Source organism: Heterocephalus glaber, unplaced genomic scaffold (assembly GCF_053883595.1).
Source record: "Heterocephalus glaber isolate CG9 unplaced genomic scaffold, H.glaber_assembly_v1.0 deba00000676, whole genome shotgun sequence".
Classification (NCBI taxonomy): domain Eukaryota; kingdom Metazoa; phylum Chordata; class Mammalia; order Rodentia; family Bathyergidae; genus Heterocephalus; species Heterocephalus glaber.
The window spans coordinates 14,943,937-14,960,762 of record NW_028258156.1 but is presented as its reverse complement, the minus strand read 5'-3'; the positions used below and the strand labels follow the sequence as shown (position 1 = coordinate 14,960,762).

Here is a 16,826-nt window from a genome sequence, read left to right as displayed (position 1 = left end):
TGAGAGGAAACTTGCAAAGAATCAATAAAATAAATTTCTTGCAATGTAACTAGACATTACATTGAATTACACAAGTTGTGACCAGTAGCTAAGTGGAGAGTTGGCATACATAATTTGGTTACTTAATACAGCATTAATCCTATTACTGAGAGAATAGTGACTGTTATAATTTCTACAACTTGACTATCAACACCAATCAACTCCGAGAAATAAGTGCTTAAATTTTTAATATTTTTCCAATGAACAGCAAGGGTGAAAGTGGTCTTTAATTACTTTCTAGAGTTTTTCTTTTTTTTAGGTTCATATATATGCCAGAAAATGCCTGAACAAATTAACTTCATGGCAAAGAGCTCAAATAACTCTTTGCTAAGTAGTAAAGAGTGAGGGAATTAAGTTGCTTTTAATTGCCTATCAGAACTTAATAAAGCCAAAAGTTTAAATGATCTAATCATATTTGATTAGACTTCCTTTCTAAAGATGATTTGCACATAATATTCCAAAATGTTCTCCACGGTGTTGTAACACTTTTACCTCTATGGATTGATGATAATAATATCAGGACTTACTTCAAAGGCCTGCTATGAGAATTAAATGAGTTTAGGTTTTATAAATAGGAGACACCTTGGCATATATAATAAGCACATACAGAGTATTATCTGTGTTATTATTATTACAGATTTTATAAGGATTCCAACCACATGACCCTTGGCTGCTTGAAAAGGGAAAAAATTGCATATCTATAACTGCAATTTTGGTAAAAACTCCAATAAAGAAGGGAATTAATTGTTTTTAGATAACAGGAATTGTTAAAGGTGAAAAAGAAAGAAAGAAGGTTAATAAAAAGATAAAAAGAGTTTCAATAAAAGAAATACATTATCTCCTAGTAGAAACATTATTTTGCCCAAATATTTCTCTGCTGGTTGCTTGGTGTCTTTCATCACCAAGTATTTAAAAATCAGGTATTGTCTTTCAGAACAACACACTGATCTATAAGTATCAGGAAGGGGACTTTTAAGAGTAAAATGATGCAGTAATAATTGTTTCATAATTAAATAAAAGAAAATATTTATAATTTGATAAAAGGACATAAGGTCCAGTTAAAATCCTCTGCCTCCTGGGGGCATGGTGCCAAATTAGTGGAAAATGAATAAATGAGATGAAAACTAGAACACAGAGCACCTGTTGCGGGTGGCTGATGCTTTCATTTTATTCTTAATGAATCTAATGTTGCAGCCTGGGTTAGGTTGATAAAAACTCCTTCCAAGGACATTGCATCTTTCCCTAATATGTGAGATCAGTATCAAATATTCTCTTCTCTTTATTCATATATGCAGAGTTAATAAGAGTCAGCAAATGTGTATATTTGTCTCAAAAGAAGAGAGCTACTGAAGCATTCAAGCTGAGGCAGCTACTGTGACTGTAAACACAGTGTTGGAGGTAAAGCTTTTATCTTGATTTTCCACAATTTAAACTATTCAGACTGGAAATGGATGTATCAGGAACACACATGACAAATAATGCAACAAGCATTGTTTGTATTTTCCAGAAGGTCCTCCTCATATCTGGGCTTATATCTCTTGTGATCAAAAATAATTTTTGCCAGGAGGTCATAGGGCCCACTTATGCTTTAAAAGCTGACAGGAAACTGGGCCGGGGATTTAGCTCAGCGGTTTCCCTGACTGCTGTGCAAGCACAAGGTCCCGAGTTCGATCCCCGGTAACAACAACAACAAAAAAAGCTGACACGAAAAAAAAATCTCCCTCCCTCCCTTGCTTCCATGAAAACAAGCAGGCTTGACTGATAGATGAACAATTTTCTCAGATAAAAAGCTGAGCAGGAAGAGAGAGAGAGCTAGTTTACATTCATGTAATCCAAAAGGGCAACAAAAGTTTAAGAAATTCCTGGATTTCAGTGAAAAGAGGGTGAAGGTGAAACAAGCAGTGAATTAAACACACCGCACCATTGAGTTTATGATTCCATAGACACCTTGCCACCTGTTAATGACAGCTGCCACTCATGGCGCCACAGCATGTACTTTTCCACATCAAAACAAAGAAACAAAACCCCAAATATGGTTGGGTTAAAACTGGAGAAATCTTAACCCCTGTACACATGGTATGCTCTTTGCACGGCAACGTCTATTTTACTCTCTTTACTTTAGAAACAAAGGGAAACATTATTACATAATCCTGCCGTTATTGTACTATCAACTGGATAATCGTGAACATTACCTTATAACTAGCCTTCTTGAATTCATATAAAATGCAAACCTTTTAAAGAAAAATTTGAGCCATATTTGTTTTACTCGTACACTTTGCTAAACTTAACTGGCTTTAAAAATAAACTAAAATCAGTATCTCCTATAAATTTCTTACAAAATGTTACCTATGGCTGAAGTCAAAATTTTTATAACAAGAATTTTACATATACATTTAAATGATATTGAAAAATTTGTCTAACTCTCTTTAAAATCAGAAATCTTTATATTCTTGGATGCATTGTTGGATACTACTTTAAATAACTTGATTAAAAATTCCTGGCTCAACCAGCTGAAGAGGACTAGGCAGGTATTTTCAACCTACAGTATACCCGCCGCGAAGTCATGGTTCAGAGTTTCAGGCCTCAGTAGCTGGCCGGAATAATTGTTCTCAGAAACCCCCGCAATATTACGGAAACCACAAGGGTGTGTGTGTGTGTGTGTGTGTGTGTGTGTGTGTGTGTGTGTGTGTGTGGTTTGGTGATAGCCAATCCAAGAGCCTTATTCAGTTCTTGCTGCTGCTTGGCTGCTGCCCTGTAACCCATCATAACGGGTTGCTGTACTGTGTAGCTGTCTCCAGCGCTCTCAGTTTTGTTCTTCTTAAAGTCCTAAGATCCCTAAGATGCCCCCAAAATGCCCTTCACCTTCTAAGCTTTTATTAATACAGTATTTTATTAAATTAAATTACATAACTGCAGGAGACATAGCAGATTTAAGGTTTAAACTATAAAATGGTCATTTTTCTGACCATATCTGAAATGAGTGTTTTTTCACAATTCGCGGATGCTATAAGAGCTAACCCCAGGGAATTTCAAGGTTCCCCTGTATTTGGGTCTTAATTCACTCATCTGTATAGTGAAGAAAATGATGTGTCTGAGAGTTGTAAGCAGTCACGAGCGTATAAACATGTGATAACAAAATGGAAGCTACCCAGAAATACTTCATCATGATCTTTTTATGAAACAAATGACCTTGGGCAGTTTCTGGTTACCTCCTTGTAAGTCAAGCATTCAAATTACTTTTAATGGAGAAGAAAGCAAAAGTTACTGCTAAAGCTTTAGATCATCACATGTACCTTATTATCATATTCGGAATTCACTTTCACCTCTAATTAGAAATGGTAACAGTTATCAAGAGACAAAATGAAATTGTAGTAAAGTCTGAAAAGATAACAAGGAAAGAGGCTTCTAGAATATAGTCAACAGCTAAAGCCGCCATCTACATACTGGATTAAGTTCAGTGACGTCCCATTCAAGGTATTCTGCAACATGCATCATTTGACTGATGATGTTTTCCAACTCCTGGAGAATAAAGGGAGGCGAGGAGTAGAAATAGAAGACTTGTTAATCTTTCACTTAGAGGAAACTGTTCAATATCTGTTCAATAAGCAGCTCAAAAATTAGAATGACATGATCAATTTTACATGATCATTCATGTTTACACAAAATGCTTTTAAAAGATCTTATATACTATTCAGAAAGAGGAGCTTAAATATAAATTTATCTTGTATTTTGTCTAGGAATGTTCACCACGAGAGGGCACAGCTATACAAAGAAAGGTTTTCTTCTGGAAAGCAGAGCCTCATGAAAGCAGGAACCAATGTATATTTTCACAGGAAGGAATTTTTCTAAGTCCTTGAATATCTTGACCTTTTGGCTTGAGAACAGATGTTGAAGGGTGGAAGGAAGTATTTGAGAGCAACGGAAAGGTTTATTTTTATTTTGATACACTGAGAATATCTATTGACTCTTAAAGTCATTTATTGGGATAACTCACTCTGCAAAAAGATATTCAGGGTCAAGTTTTGGAGGCTAAGTGTATATACAGTTTATTTTGTGAGTGGATGAAATTTTAGTTTGGATTTTCATATTATTCTGTTCAAAGGTAAATCGTCTGAAGAACTGCTAGTTAATAAATATGACTTGGGCCAATAAAACATTTTTGATATATATATATATTTAATACTTTAAATTTTTCATTTCTATAGACAGAAAAAATTAAACATGGCTTTATAAGACATTTTTAAAATATAGACATAATATAGCTTAAATGTAGTGTTTTAAAGTATAATTTAAAATGTAAAGAGTATAAAACTTGAAAGTATGTTAATCAAACATTATTCTACTCAAATCCCCGATATAACCTGTGTGGTCAATGTTCATAGCACAGAAAAAAATACATAGTTTATAAAAGCATTATCTGTTGGGGAGTCATGAGGTCCCTCTAAGAAACTAATGAATGCTGTACTACTTCTTTCCAGAAAAATTATAATTATAAATTCTATTTACGTATGACAACTTACCCCTGAAATAGTATAAATACAGAAGTATTTTTTAGAAAAAAAATTTAATTTTGCTAAACTGTGTGTGTACATGTGTGTGTGTTACTAATTGCTCACCTACTACTATATCTTTGCTTATAACCAGTTTAACAATCTGTGTTAGTCAAAGAGTGCTGGGATTATTTTTTAAGAGCTAAAGCTGTTTTGCACAGACTTTGATGTGACATTATATAAGTCATCTAAGGTCATGTTCATTTTCATCATCATGAAATTAACTCAAAGATTAAACATGTTCTTATGTGAAGTACGTTTATCTTATTATTTGGTATATTGCAAATGAAGAGTATTTTACTTCCAAAAAGTAAACTGCTATACATTTAAAATATTAACAGAAAAGATTTAAGAAGGTAGAATTTAAAAGTGATATTGGGGGAAATTATTGGTACAGCAAATTGGAGCAAATCCTAAATCTTAAACCCAAATATTTAAATACTGAACAAGAAAGAAGAAACATAGAAGAAAAAAAGACTCATCATAAGCAATTAAATTTATTCCCAGTTCATTGTTCACGATTTGGGAACACAGTTGTAATTAATGCTAGTGATCTATGTTTCTGATATATGTTATCAGAAAATGGCAAGAGACCAAAAAAAAATTGACTGAATTTAAAGATCAGCTGCCAACCCATGGCTTAAAGCCTAGTAAAGACACCTCATTTAAATTTAATTACAAAGAGAAATTAAATAAAACAAATCTCATTAAAATATAATTTGCATTAGTGTAATCATAAGTGTAACATGAGCATATTGAAATTATCTAGGAAAAAAAAATCTAAATTCCTAACTGTGACACAGCACCAGAAAATTAGCAAATTTGTTATGTACCTTAATATTCCTGAAAGGAAAAGTGAAGATTAGTAGGCACTTAAAAGGAATAGTATGAGAGAAATTACTGAGACTTACACATAAGAAATCTTACAATCACAACATCTAGCATGTTCCAGAAAAGCTAATATACCAATTATCCTACTCAGTGGTATGTAAACCTGTCTTCAAACTCCTCACTTTTCTTGTTATTTATTTATTGCTTTATATCTTTATTGTTTTATCATCTTGTTTTTCATGAGAGAATGGGAAATAATATTATACAGAAAATATGCTACAAATATTATACATAAATATACAAGAGATTATTGGATGGAAATTGAAATAGCCTTTAAGTCCTGGTGTGTGCAGTGGAACTGAGACTAATTTCTAATTCTCAGAAAGTTATTGATGGTTTTCATGTCTTACAAATAAAATGAACATGTAATTGTTCTTTCCAGTTAATCACATAGAAACCATATTTTTCTTCCATTTTATGACTTAAATTATAGCATGTAAGTTATCTATAAAATTGTGTGAAATATTTTAAAAATAAAAGTTTGTCAAATCAATCTATAAATATATTTAATTCAACAGTGTGTGTGACAAGAATACTTTTTTAAAATAAGCAAATAAAAAAAATTAAATTGAATTTGTAATTCCTTTACAGTATTTACTGTACTCCTAGTACTTTCCTTGGTGTCAGCTCACCAATGGTTTTTCTTTCTTTCTAAATCAATGGTCTCAACTTTACTTTATGTTTTACTCGGACAATGTTGGAGCCTTCCTTTTCTATCTAAGCTCAGCACAGAAAAAGTCATGTTTGGCAACAAAGCTATTTAATAGAACAATCATAATCCTGTCTCCTCAGACTACTTTCTCTCCAAATGTCACATGATAAAAATGCTGTGTGAGCGGTTGTAAACTATATAAAGTGTGCCTTCTGTGGTGATAGCTATATATTTATTCATTGCTTTTTTTTTTCAGAAGAAATTACTTTAAAATTCTCACAGAAAATTTGAAGGAAAAAAATTACCGAGCTGTCCAGGAAGCCATTCCCATCCGTATCATAAAGGCGAAACATAACTGGAATAAAAAGGTGTTGCAAAAAACCATGAATGAACAGGATCAAGGTTAGTTTAAAGCACATTCTTTAAAATTTCGATTCTGTTGAAAACGTATACTAATATCCTTCCCTGCTGAAGCTTATTTCATGAAGATCATTTACCAAGTCAAATTAAAAATAAATGAATGAATTAATAAAATACTGGATATCAGACCTAAGATCTCTCAAATTTTGGTTGTATATAGGAAACACTGAAATGTAATATTGTTTGCTCAAACTCTTTATATTAGATACTTAAATACAAACTCAATTTCTTTCTGCGCCCACTGGATTCATTCTGCTGGGCTTCCTAGGGTTGTGATCCTCGTTGTCTTTTCCTAGGATATTATCTAAAATTTTTTGGAGTGCTGGTGTGGTATTCATGAAGTTACTAAGGTGCTCTTTGTCATGAAAGTATCTTACATATTTCAATTTTGAAAGATAATTTTGCAGGGTACATCTATCTGGGTTGGAGACTGTTTTCCTTTAGGGGTTGAAATACATCACTCCAAGCTCTTCTTGCCTTGAGGGTTTGCATTGAGAAGTCTTCTGTGATTCTGATGGGCTTTCCTTTGTATGTGATTTATTTCTTTTCTCTCACTACTTGTAGAATTTTATTCTTCTGTTGGATTTCTGGAATCCTAACTATTATATGCCTATGTGTAGATTTTTTTTGATTAAGGTTAACTGGAGTCCTATATGCCTCACTTATATGTATGTCAAATTCTTTTCCCCTGCGTGGGAAGTTTTCTGCCATCACTTCTGTGAAAAGTTTTTTTATGTCATCTGCACTCTTTCCTGTTTCTTCATTGACTCCAATCAGTCTTATGTTATTTTTCTTTGCATCGTCTAGCAGCTGCTGGACTGATTTCAGTGGATGATATATGTGTGGTTCTATTTCTAGATTCTCTGTTTTATTCCAATGATCTATATGTCTTTCCTTATGCCATCACTGCCTTGATTACTGTAGCTTTAGAAAAAGTCTTAAAATTAGGTAATAAATGTTTTATAACACTGGTGGTTTTTTTCTTTTTACTTTTCTAGGTCTTTTGTACTCCTACATAACTTTGAAATTTCAATATCCAATTCTTCATTTATAGCAAGTATACATACACCTCAATTTTTATATATACCTTGTGTTATCTAATCCTGCTAAATTCAAATACAAGTTCTAGGGGCTCCTAGAGATTTCTTAGTATTTTCTCTGTAGATGATCACTTCATCTACATATAAAGATTTTACTTCTACCTTGCCAATCCTATCCTAATTGTGTCATTTTTTTGCCAGACTATTTTGCTTTGGGCCTATGTTTCAAAGTTTAATGGACAGATGAAGAGTAGGCACATCTGCCCTTGTTCCCCACCTTAGGGAGAAAGCATTGTATATTTTCCATTCATACAAGGTGTTTTTGCTGGAAGTATGGAATACATGGCTTATCTGTTGAGAAGGCTCTATTCTATTTCTAGTCTCCTGATAGTTTTTGCCATGAACAGCTGTAGAATTTAGTCCAATACTTTTTCTCCAACTAGTGACAGGATCATATGGCTTTTTCCTTTCCTCTGTTAAAATGATGACTGGGGTGGATCTTCTAATGCTGAACCAACACTGCCATGCCTATAACAAAACCACTTTCTGCATACTGCCAGATCTGACTTCTAGTAGTTTGTTTTGTTAAACAAATTTCTATCTATGTTCAACATTTTTCTTCCATTATCTTTATCCAGTTTTAGTATTAGCACAATGTTGATTCCTAAAATGAGGGGAGAAGGGTCTCTTCTTTTTTCTGCTTTAAATGTTTGATATAATTTATCAGTTAAATGTATATGAGCTTACTGTTGTCATACAGGTAGGTTTTCAAGCTAGAAATATACTTTCTTTAATAGGTGCTATTCCAATTTTTTATTTTCTCCAGAGTCAGTTCCATTAATTTGTCTTCCAAGGTACTTCTTAGAAGTTGTCAAATTTATTTCAAAAAAGATTTTTTAATATGCTTTCTATATCCTTTAAAATTCTGTAAAACATGTGGTACTGTCCTCTAAATTTTGATACTGTAATTAAAAAATGTATAATTGATATTGTGTAATAGAAAGTAAAGGTCTAAAGGAGCAGGGGAAGTGGGAGGGGTAGGGGAAAGGAAAGAAGAGAAAAGAAAAAACATGAGAAAAGGAAAAAAATTGAAACAAAGACTTTGTAAATAGGGAAGGGTGGAGGGGGTGTAGGGAGGACAGGGGAAGGGGAATAAATAAGAACCAAGATACATCATGTAAAGGTACGGGATCCCAATGATGAATGTAACTCTACTGTATACCTAAAATGTACCAATATACTTAATGGAAAAAATATGAACTCAAATATAACAGAAGAGAGGTTCAAATGTTCAGAATCTTGGTAAGAAAAAATGATTTGGAGTTTTCAAAATAAATTATAACTTAGAATCCACTATTCAGTGAGTTTTGTGAAACATTGTTTTCTTACCCATAACATGAGAATGGTCTCTTTGACATGTGACACATCTTTGCAACAATAGTTAAGTGAGTTGGTAGGCACAAGTGCATGTCGCCCAACTGGAGGAGTGTAAGCCAAAGGACCCTTTTTAGATGGAAGAGGCCAGCATGTAAGTGCAGTGTTAGTATGGCTGGAGTGGCCCACATGCTTAGACCTGTGGTGAGCTTCATAAGGTAATTAATCTCCCCACTAAGAAAGGGGAAAGTGTTGACTCTATGCTACTGATCTCAGAAAAGCATGACAAAAGCCGTGACCAGCCTATAATCCGCAGACCACTGGGATGCTATGGAAGAGGCTGCAGGTGCTGCTTGGGGATAAACAGTGAAGAATGATCCAGCTGTAAAAACAGCAGAGTGGAAATAATGGTTTGTGTTGGATTTGTATCATTTCCTGGAGGATCTTGATGGTTCGGCTGTGGATTCATTCATAATTTGAATTTCCAAGAATAATAGTGCAGATCCAAGGCAATGGGATGTCAAAGGTCTATACTATTAATATAAAGACAATAGTAACTAGGAGACCTAATTATGCAGTGACCTTGATGACTAACTGTAATTATTATTCTTGTATTTAATAATTATTATATTTCACTAATCTATGATTTTTTATAACATGCAAAATTGATCTCTATGCCACTAAAAATGTTGCCAACTTAACAATGACATTTTATTTTTTGCAAAAGGCAAACAAATATTAACAGTGTTAAAATGTAAAGGAGAAGTGTATGTATTACATTAAGGGAAATAAGTGTTAGGCCAGCTCAAAGACTTAAATTTTAGTTTCACATCACAGGGACCATTCCCTTTCATATCTCAATAAGTGAAAATAAAATGCAGGACTAAATATATCTACCACAACGTGGGTACTGAGCATTTCAAGATTTTTTAAGAGAGCAGCAAATGGTAAAATATATCTTTTTAAGTAACAAGAATTCCCAGATCACTCAGAGAAGAGGTTAACACTAGAAAGAAGGCACAGGCTCACACAAGCCTGGCTGTATTGTAGAACAAGGGGCACTACCTCTTTGTTAGTCTTTGGTGGAATAAATGTCTGTAAACCTGTCTGATAGTGTTACACTCGTGTGAGCCCCGTGCCCTCAGGTAGCAAAGGAAGAGGGACATTATGAATAAAATGAAAGTCTCAATCCAAGACATAGGACTGAGAGGATCTAAGGATTCTGCTGAGAACAAAATGAGTTCTGCGTGAAGTTAAAAGTATGAGTGAAAAATTGGTTGAGAAGTCATCACAAGATGTAGACTACATGTAATGCCAGTTATGCCATGAAAGACATAAGGTCAAGTCGTGTGGAAAATAGGGAGAGAAAGAAGATCATTCAAAATTATGTCTTGGGAGTGCAACAACCAAATGCGAGTGGTTCTAGAAAGACAGAAAAAGTAAAATAAAAGGAGGTGGTAATTATAATGAAAAACATTATAGAACATAAGAAGAGACAAGGTTCTCAGCCAGAATTTATAGTGAGAATTTGAGAATTGATGAGTTATAAAAATAAAATTATCAAGTAAAAGGAAGAAGGCAGTTATTAAGTCCATGAGAAAAAAAATTGCCCTAATAACGTGAGAAAACCTTTCCATTTTAAAACTATACTAATAAATAATATTGATAAAATTAACAATTGTTCTTCAAATATTATAATAATACTATTTCTTCTTAAAATTTAAAAATGAAGGCAGGCCCCCAGGTCAAGTGAATGCTAGAATAAGTTTATCTTAGTATTAAAAATCAGTAAAAGCATATTAATGTTCTGGTGCAAAAATAAGGCCAATATTCAAATTATTCTGTTCACATGAAAGCTTCCAAATGTGGGCACCTGCTACACAGTTAAAAGGTAATTGAACCCACCTTTTTTTCTATTTTTACACTCATATAATTTCACTTTATATAGAAGCAATTATGTGCCCACACATAGATTTAATTAAAAGATCAGATCCAGGGCATATTATATAAGATACATAATTTTTTAAAATGTCTATATTTTTTAACTTCCAAAAGATTTGAAAGTTTCTGTTTTTCTTAGGGAAAAACATTCTATGTTATATTTTTTTACTTTCCCGGATAAGTTGTTCATGTGAAAATAATTCTTTTAATTCACATATTTCAGTTTTATATGTATTTCCAATATGACAATGAAAATAACAGAAGATAGCTTTTCAAAATAAAAATGGAACTTACTATATAGTCGGTCAGAAATCATACATTTTAGTCATAGCTAGAAAAACTGATGGTAAAAATAATAAGAAGTCTCTCTGGACTTCAGTTTTTTCATTGACAAACTATAGGGAAGTTGACCAAGCGCTACTTAGGGCATTTTCAGTGTGAAGTGTCAGTGTTTCTAAGGTTAAAACTGCACATAGCAATAATTTTACCATGTATGCTACTCTTCATTATCTATATATCAATTCTCTACTTCTCAAATATGTTTCTGACTATTTCTCCTTAGGGATACATTTTACAATGAAGAATGAAGTAAAGCAAATTAAGTCCTACTAGAAGATGCATAGTGTGATGTAGGCCTTAAGTGTGCACTGCACTGTGATAGAAACACACTCGGAAAGAATGCTTTAAGAAATGCGTGTTGCACTAGCAATAGCAGGATTGGAAAGGTTGACCTGTCTAACAGCACTTGCGTGTAGCTCAGAGCCAAATGAAAGACTTGCAGGAAAGGTGGGGGTCAAACTGTGGAGCCAGATCAGATTAGCAATCCCAAGTTAAGGGTTTAAATTTTACATAGTATTCAAAGGGAAACTATCAAAGTCACACTTTTTCATCCAAAGTCAGAAGAAAAACAAAAAAAGAGTAGGGATAATAGTCAACAGCAATTTAAGAAAACAAGAGAAATTCAAGAATTCACACCTCATATGTGACATGACTGTTAAATAGGTAGGGTTTTGAAAGGCCAAGCATCTAGATTACCTCTTAGTAAAAGATAAGAAACACACTGGGCTCTGAGGGCTGACAAAGCACTTTGTAAATATCTACAAGATATTCCTCTATATTTCACTTAATTTCACCCACTTCAATAGATGAGTTAATAAATTAGGTGTTTGGAGCTAAATAGGAGAGCATAACTGAAATCAAGGTTTTGGGATCAATTACTGTTTGGAATAGTGGGAGGTCAAAAGACGGCCAGCAAATTCAGCAGTAAGTGAGCTAGTGAAGGGTCGAGAATTTAAACGAACTGTATATTTCACTCAACACACATCTGTGTGCACTGATTAACTGGAAGAAATTTGTACAAGCAAATATGAGCCTAATTTTACAGTTGAAGAAAATGAGTCCTTGACAAGCTTGACAGGAGACTCAGATGGTATCAAGTAGGAGTTTAGAGTCAGTCGGTATAAATCAAGAGTCCAGATTCTTAAGAACTATGCCATGCTATATTTGAATTAAAAGTAGGACAGTGGTAAGTTAAGTGAATGTAAGCTGTGGTCCAAGTAAGATTCTAGAGTTTAAAATTTTAGAGGAAGAGTAGTTCTTGGAAATCACAAGGCTTAGGGTATTTCAATGAAAGTGTATAGCTAAAACAAAGTGAGGGTGAAGTCACAGAATTTGAGGAATGCAAGGGATAAAGAGCAATTAAAAGTGTCTCCATGATGCAGTCTTGAGGCTTAGGGTTGGGAGTACAACTCATCCTTGCTCCATGTCCTCAGCCATTCATCAGGATGGTTGGTAATTGACACCAACAAGGGGAGATAAAAATGAAATTCACACACACACACACAGATGGACACAAGCTCACACACTTTCTGAGTGTACAAAGGAGCCAGCTGGTTAATAAGCAGCTTGTACCTGAAAGCCTCAGAGTAGGCAAAGTCCTCAGAATGAAGTTTGCATTGGGTTAAGGAAAACAAGTTGAAGATATGGCTGGCTTATCATACAAAGAAAGTTCACAAGCTTTTGTTGGCACCATCTATTCAGTGGAACAAGGTTTACAGTGAACATTTTCTAATACCTGACTAAATAGATGAAAGAGGAGATAGAAAGAGGTGCAAAGAACCAAACGGATTTTAAAAACATTAATGTGAAGAAAAACCTATTGTTTTGTAAACACTGACAAAGTATTTAATTTGACTAATACCCCCTGTAAAGGAATCTTAAATACTAGCATATTCAGTAATTCTTGGAAAGGCAAACATCATTTCAGTTAAATTGTGTGTGTGTGTGTGTGTGTGTGTGTGTGTCTATTGGACAGAAAAAGCTGTGTAAATTAGTACTTCTCAAAATGTGGTCCTTAGACCAACAACATTAGCCTCACCTGCAATGTGTCAGAAATGCAGCTGAAAGGTTGGCTACCTGAACACCTGAACGTAAGATCCCAACTGAATGTTCATCTACAAAGTAAACTAGTGTTGGCACTTGATTACATCTACTACTGTGTTAATTGTAATTACTTTCTCTTGTTCTTCTTCTAACGTATATTGTGCTTAATATGTCATAATCCTTTGGAAGTAAGTACATACTTAAGTAAACACTGTTAAATCACTTTCAAAGTCTTACTGAGAACATTCTGGCAAATTACAGCTGTAAAATTGCATGACTATTAGAAGTTTGTGGAGTTATAGACGGGTAATCTGTATGGTAAATTGTTCAGATGTGAGAAATTGGTAGGAGAAATTGTCAGATATTGACAGTAAAGAAGAAAAAGTAAAAAAAACAAACTCCTGATGAATATGATGCCTAGCCATGGCCAGAATTACCAAGCCAAGACAGCAAGAAGAAAACTAGAGAGGGTCATCTAGTTTGAGGAGTGGGGTGAAAATCATGATAGTAATGCCAGGTTACAATGTCAGCCTATGAGAAGAATTTGAAGACATGATTCAAAAACAAGGAAATTGGTGTTATTTCACACAAGCTTACAAAAGCACTGGGAAACTCAGACAAAGAACAGAGGGAATGATGATGAAAACATCAAAGAATAGCAAACAGCAGGCTAGTTTGACTTGATTCATCAAATGTCTCCGAATGGCATATGAATTAATATGCTGCCTGCCGTTGTGGCCAAAGGCTGCATGGATTTAAGCCTCCAGCTGAAAATGAAAACTCATGCTTCTTAGGAATTCCACATTAAAAGAAAAATAATTTCATTAACAGTAAAAATGATGAAACTGCAACACTGAAGATTCTCTGGAGGAGGATGGATGGTGCCTTCATTCATTCTCAGATGTGGAAAAATATTTGTCTTTATATCTTTATAATCATCTCAAACGTGGCCCTGATAACACCTGAGCAAACTTTGTCTCTGGCTGTCGCTTCAGTGGAAATTCACTGAACAGGAATATTTATTTTGGAATGAGAGACATTTCTGTAGGTTCTTTGGAATACAAAGTAAATCTTGAAATGCAAATATTCGATATTTATGAATAATAAATATATATAAAGACTGACATTTTTATGATTTATTCATAACCTAAGCAGATGTGACTCTTAATCATTTTATGATAAATTTCTTATTGATAGGAAAACATGTCAAAATTACTATAAAGTTCACCTAAAAAGTCTCCTACATATAATTCTGAAACATCAAAATAATTAACATTTGCTTTAGAAATATTAAAAATTGGACTCATTATCTTCACTGTTATTTTAGTACCAAAATTTTGAAATTTGTTTTCATAATGTCAAAACAATTAAGTTAATGATATTATTGAATAAACTGTCAGTTTTATGTGCATAAAGAATTTTGAAGATAGAATAAACTATCCACTGATCAGAAAAAGAATAAATGAAAAATAATTTTTTGCATTGCAATGAGTATAGTTTGCCAGCAGAGCGAGCTCAATCACTGTTTTTTATTAAAGAGAATAATGGTGATGTGCTTTCAATGACATAATAATTCTCTACCTGCCACATCCTAGAAGACTCAATGGTATTGTTTAATTATTTATAGTACCCAGATTCAAGTCCTGTAAAGGAAATCTCAGCTTTGGTTTTGGAGAAACAAGTTGCCTCTGCCAAGGGGCGTGTTAGTGCTACATTTGCAAGGGAGATTTGTCTATGGGAGAATGGTGCAGGTTGTGTGTGAACAGAAATTCTGTTCAGGGATAGGAAGGCCTCTTTGCACACTAGAAATAAACTCTTTTTCCAAACAGCTAAAAGGACACATTCCAGTAGCATCTTGTTAACTCAAAAAACAAAACCAAACCCAAGGAACAAAAATTTAAAAAATCATAGCTGTGCCTGGCCTGGTGGCAACATGCAGGGACTGCCGCCATTCTGAGAGGATTGCAGGTATGAGCACTGTCTGAGGGAGTTAATAACTTAAAAAGACCTTTATTAAAAAAAAAAAGTTGCGGGGGTGAGGACAGACAGACAGAGAAAGACAGAGACAGACGGGGAGAGACTAAGAGATGAAGGGTTGGTGATATAGCTCAGTGTGAAAAGGTTGGGAAATCATGGGTAACAAATGGATATTGATATATAAATAATCACAAACTGATAGATCTTAATATCCTTTCATTTATTGACTCTCAGTAGGAAAATTAGTCTTCGTTAAGAAAAACCACTGACTAAGAATTTGGATAAACGTAATTGATGCATGTTGAGTTCGTGAATGTTCAGCCCCTCCTACTGTCCCAACCAGAATGAAAAAACTGAAGTAAGAAGTACATACACTCAAGTTTATCCTCAGGTCTTCCTCTTTCCAGGAGAGACAGGTAGCACACGATGTCTTTCAGATGGATTACTTCCGGGGAGCATGAATTTGCAGGAGAAGAGCGGGGAGGAGTAATGGCACCTTTATTCATTTTCAGACCTGGAAAAAATTATTTTATATTTTTAAAAAATGTTCACAGTGCTCTTAAACATAAAAAAAGAAAACGGATAAAACATAGAGTATGTAAATATCTGCATACTCTTCCTAGAAATAGAATAACCAAGTTCTCTGGAGCGCCAATACAGAAGAGCCATATGTATCCTACAACTCGCGGGAACAATAGAGGGTTTGGAGGTATCAGGGACAGAGGGGCTGCACTGTCTGTCATTGCTGGTTGTTAGGCTCATACACTCTGTTGTCCAGCAGGGGTCGCTACACAAATTGAATGGAACCGTTAAATTTAAAGGAATCATTCTGTTCCACTTTTCTCTGTATTAGGCAATGACAGATAAACATTGGCTGGGAAGACACAAAAACTGACCTTTCACAAAGAACTGAAGAAGAAATGTGAGTCAATTTGATTTATATATTGATAATAAGGAATCATTTATTTATTGAAAAAACCCAAGTAATTATAGCAAATGTTTGCCAGGATCATAAATAAGTCACCCTTTCTGCAATCAAGGAATTTTCCACCAGTAAAAGTGGAAAGCATAAACAAAAATCTGGATGAACATGATGGACATTTAATTAAGGGGTAAAAGCATATGTCTGTTCATTTGATTTTAAGAGAGTCCTTACTTTATCTTTACAAAAAGTTAGTTGTCCTGTTCCAAAACAAATGTGGAGAACTTAATCCTGTTCAAAACTGCTGTCACTGTTAAGCACCTGGCTGCTGATAGTCTAACTGAAACTTGGTCACAATAAAAGTTCAGCTCCGTCTTAAAGAGAAGCCTGGGAAACTAGGTCATGTGCTCCTAAGAAGGCAGGAAGATAAGCTCCAAATATACCTTGCTGCATATTTGGAAACCAAAGAGCTCTTTGGGTGGAATTGATAATGGCAGCATGGCTACTGGATTCCTACAGGATTCAGGCTACTGAAATGCAGAGAAAGAAATCCCAACCAAATACAGCTGTGCAAGTCTGTCCTTCCTTAGCATGCGTGTACCTGCCTGGACATCTCTTGGCTACTCTATTGCCTTTAA

The 16,826-nt window shown here is 34.3% G+C and overlaps 1 protein-coding gene across 10 annotated transcripts in view; it reads right to left on the bottom strand.

The window, feature by feature from the left end:
* The window catches only part of Dgkb (diacylglycerol kinase beta), a 620,388-nt gene that overhangs the window by 448,975 nt on the left and 154,587 nt on the right, over positions 1-16,826 (bottom strand). For all 10 annotated transcript variants that reach the window (XM_004839605.4, XM_021254159.2, XM_004839601.4 and 7 more), the window contains 3 exons: positions 15,640-15,780; positions 6,438-6,487; positions 3,484-3,558 (listed from right to left, as the gene is read on the bottom strand). In XM_004839605.4, coding sequence (XP_004839662.2) covers positions 3,484-3,558; positions 6,438-6,487; positions 15,640-15,780 — 266 coding nt within the window. The remainder of the gene's footprint in view (positions 1-3,483; positions 3,559-6,437; positions 6,488-15,639; positions 15,781-16,826) is intronic.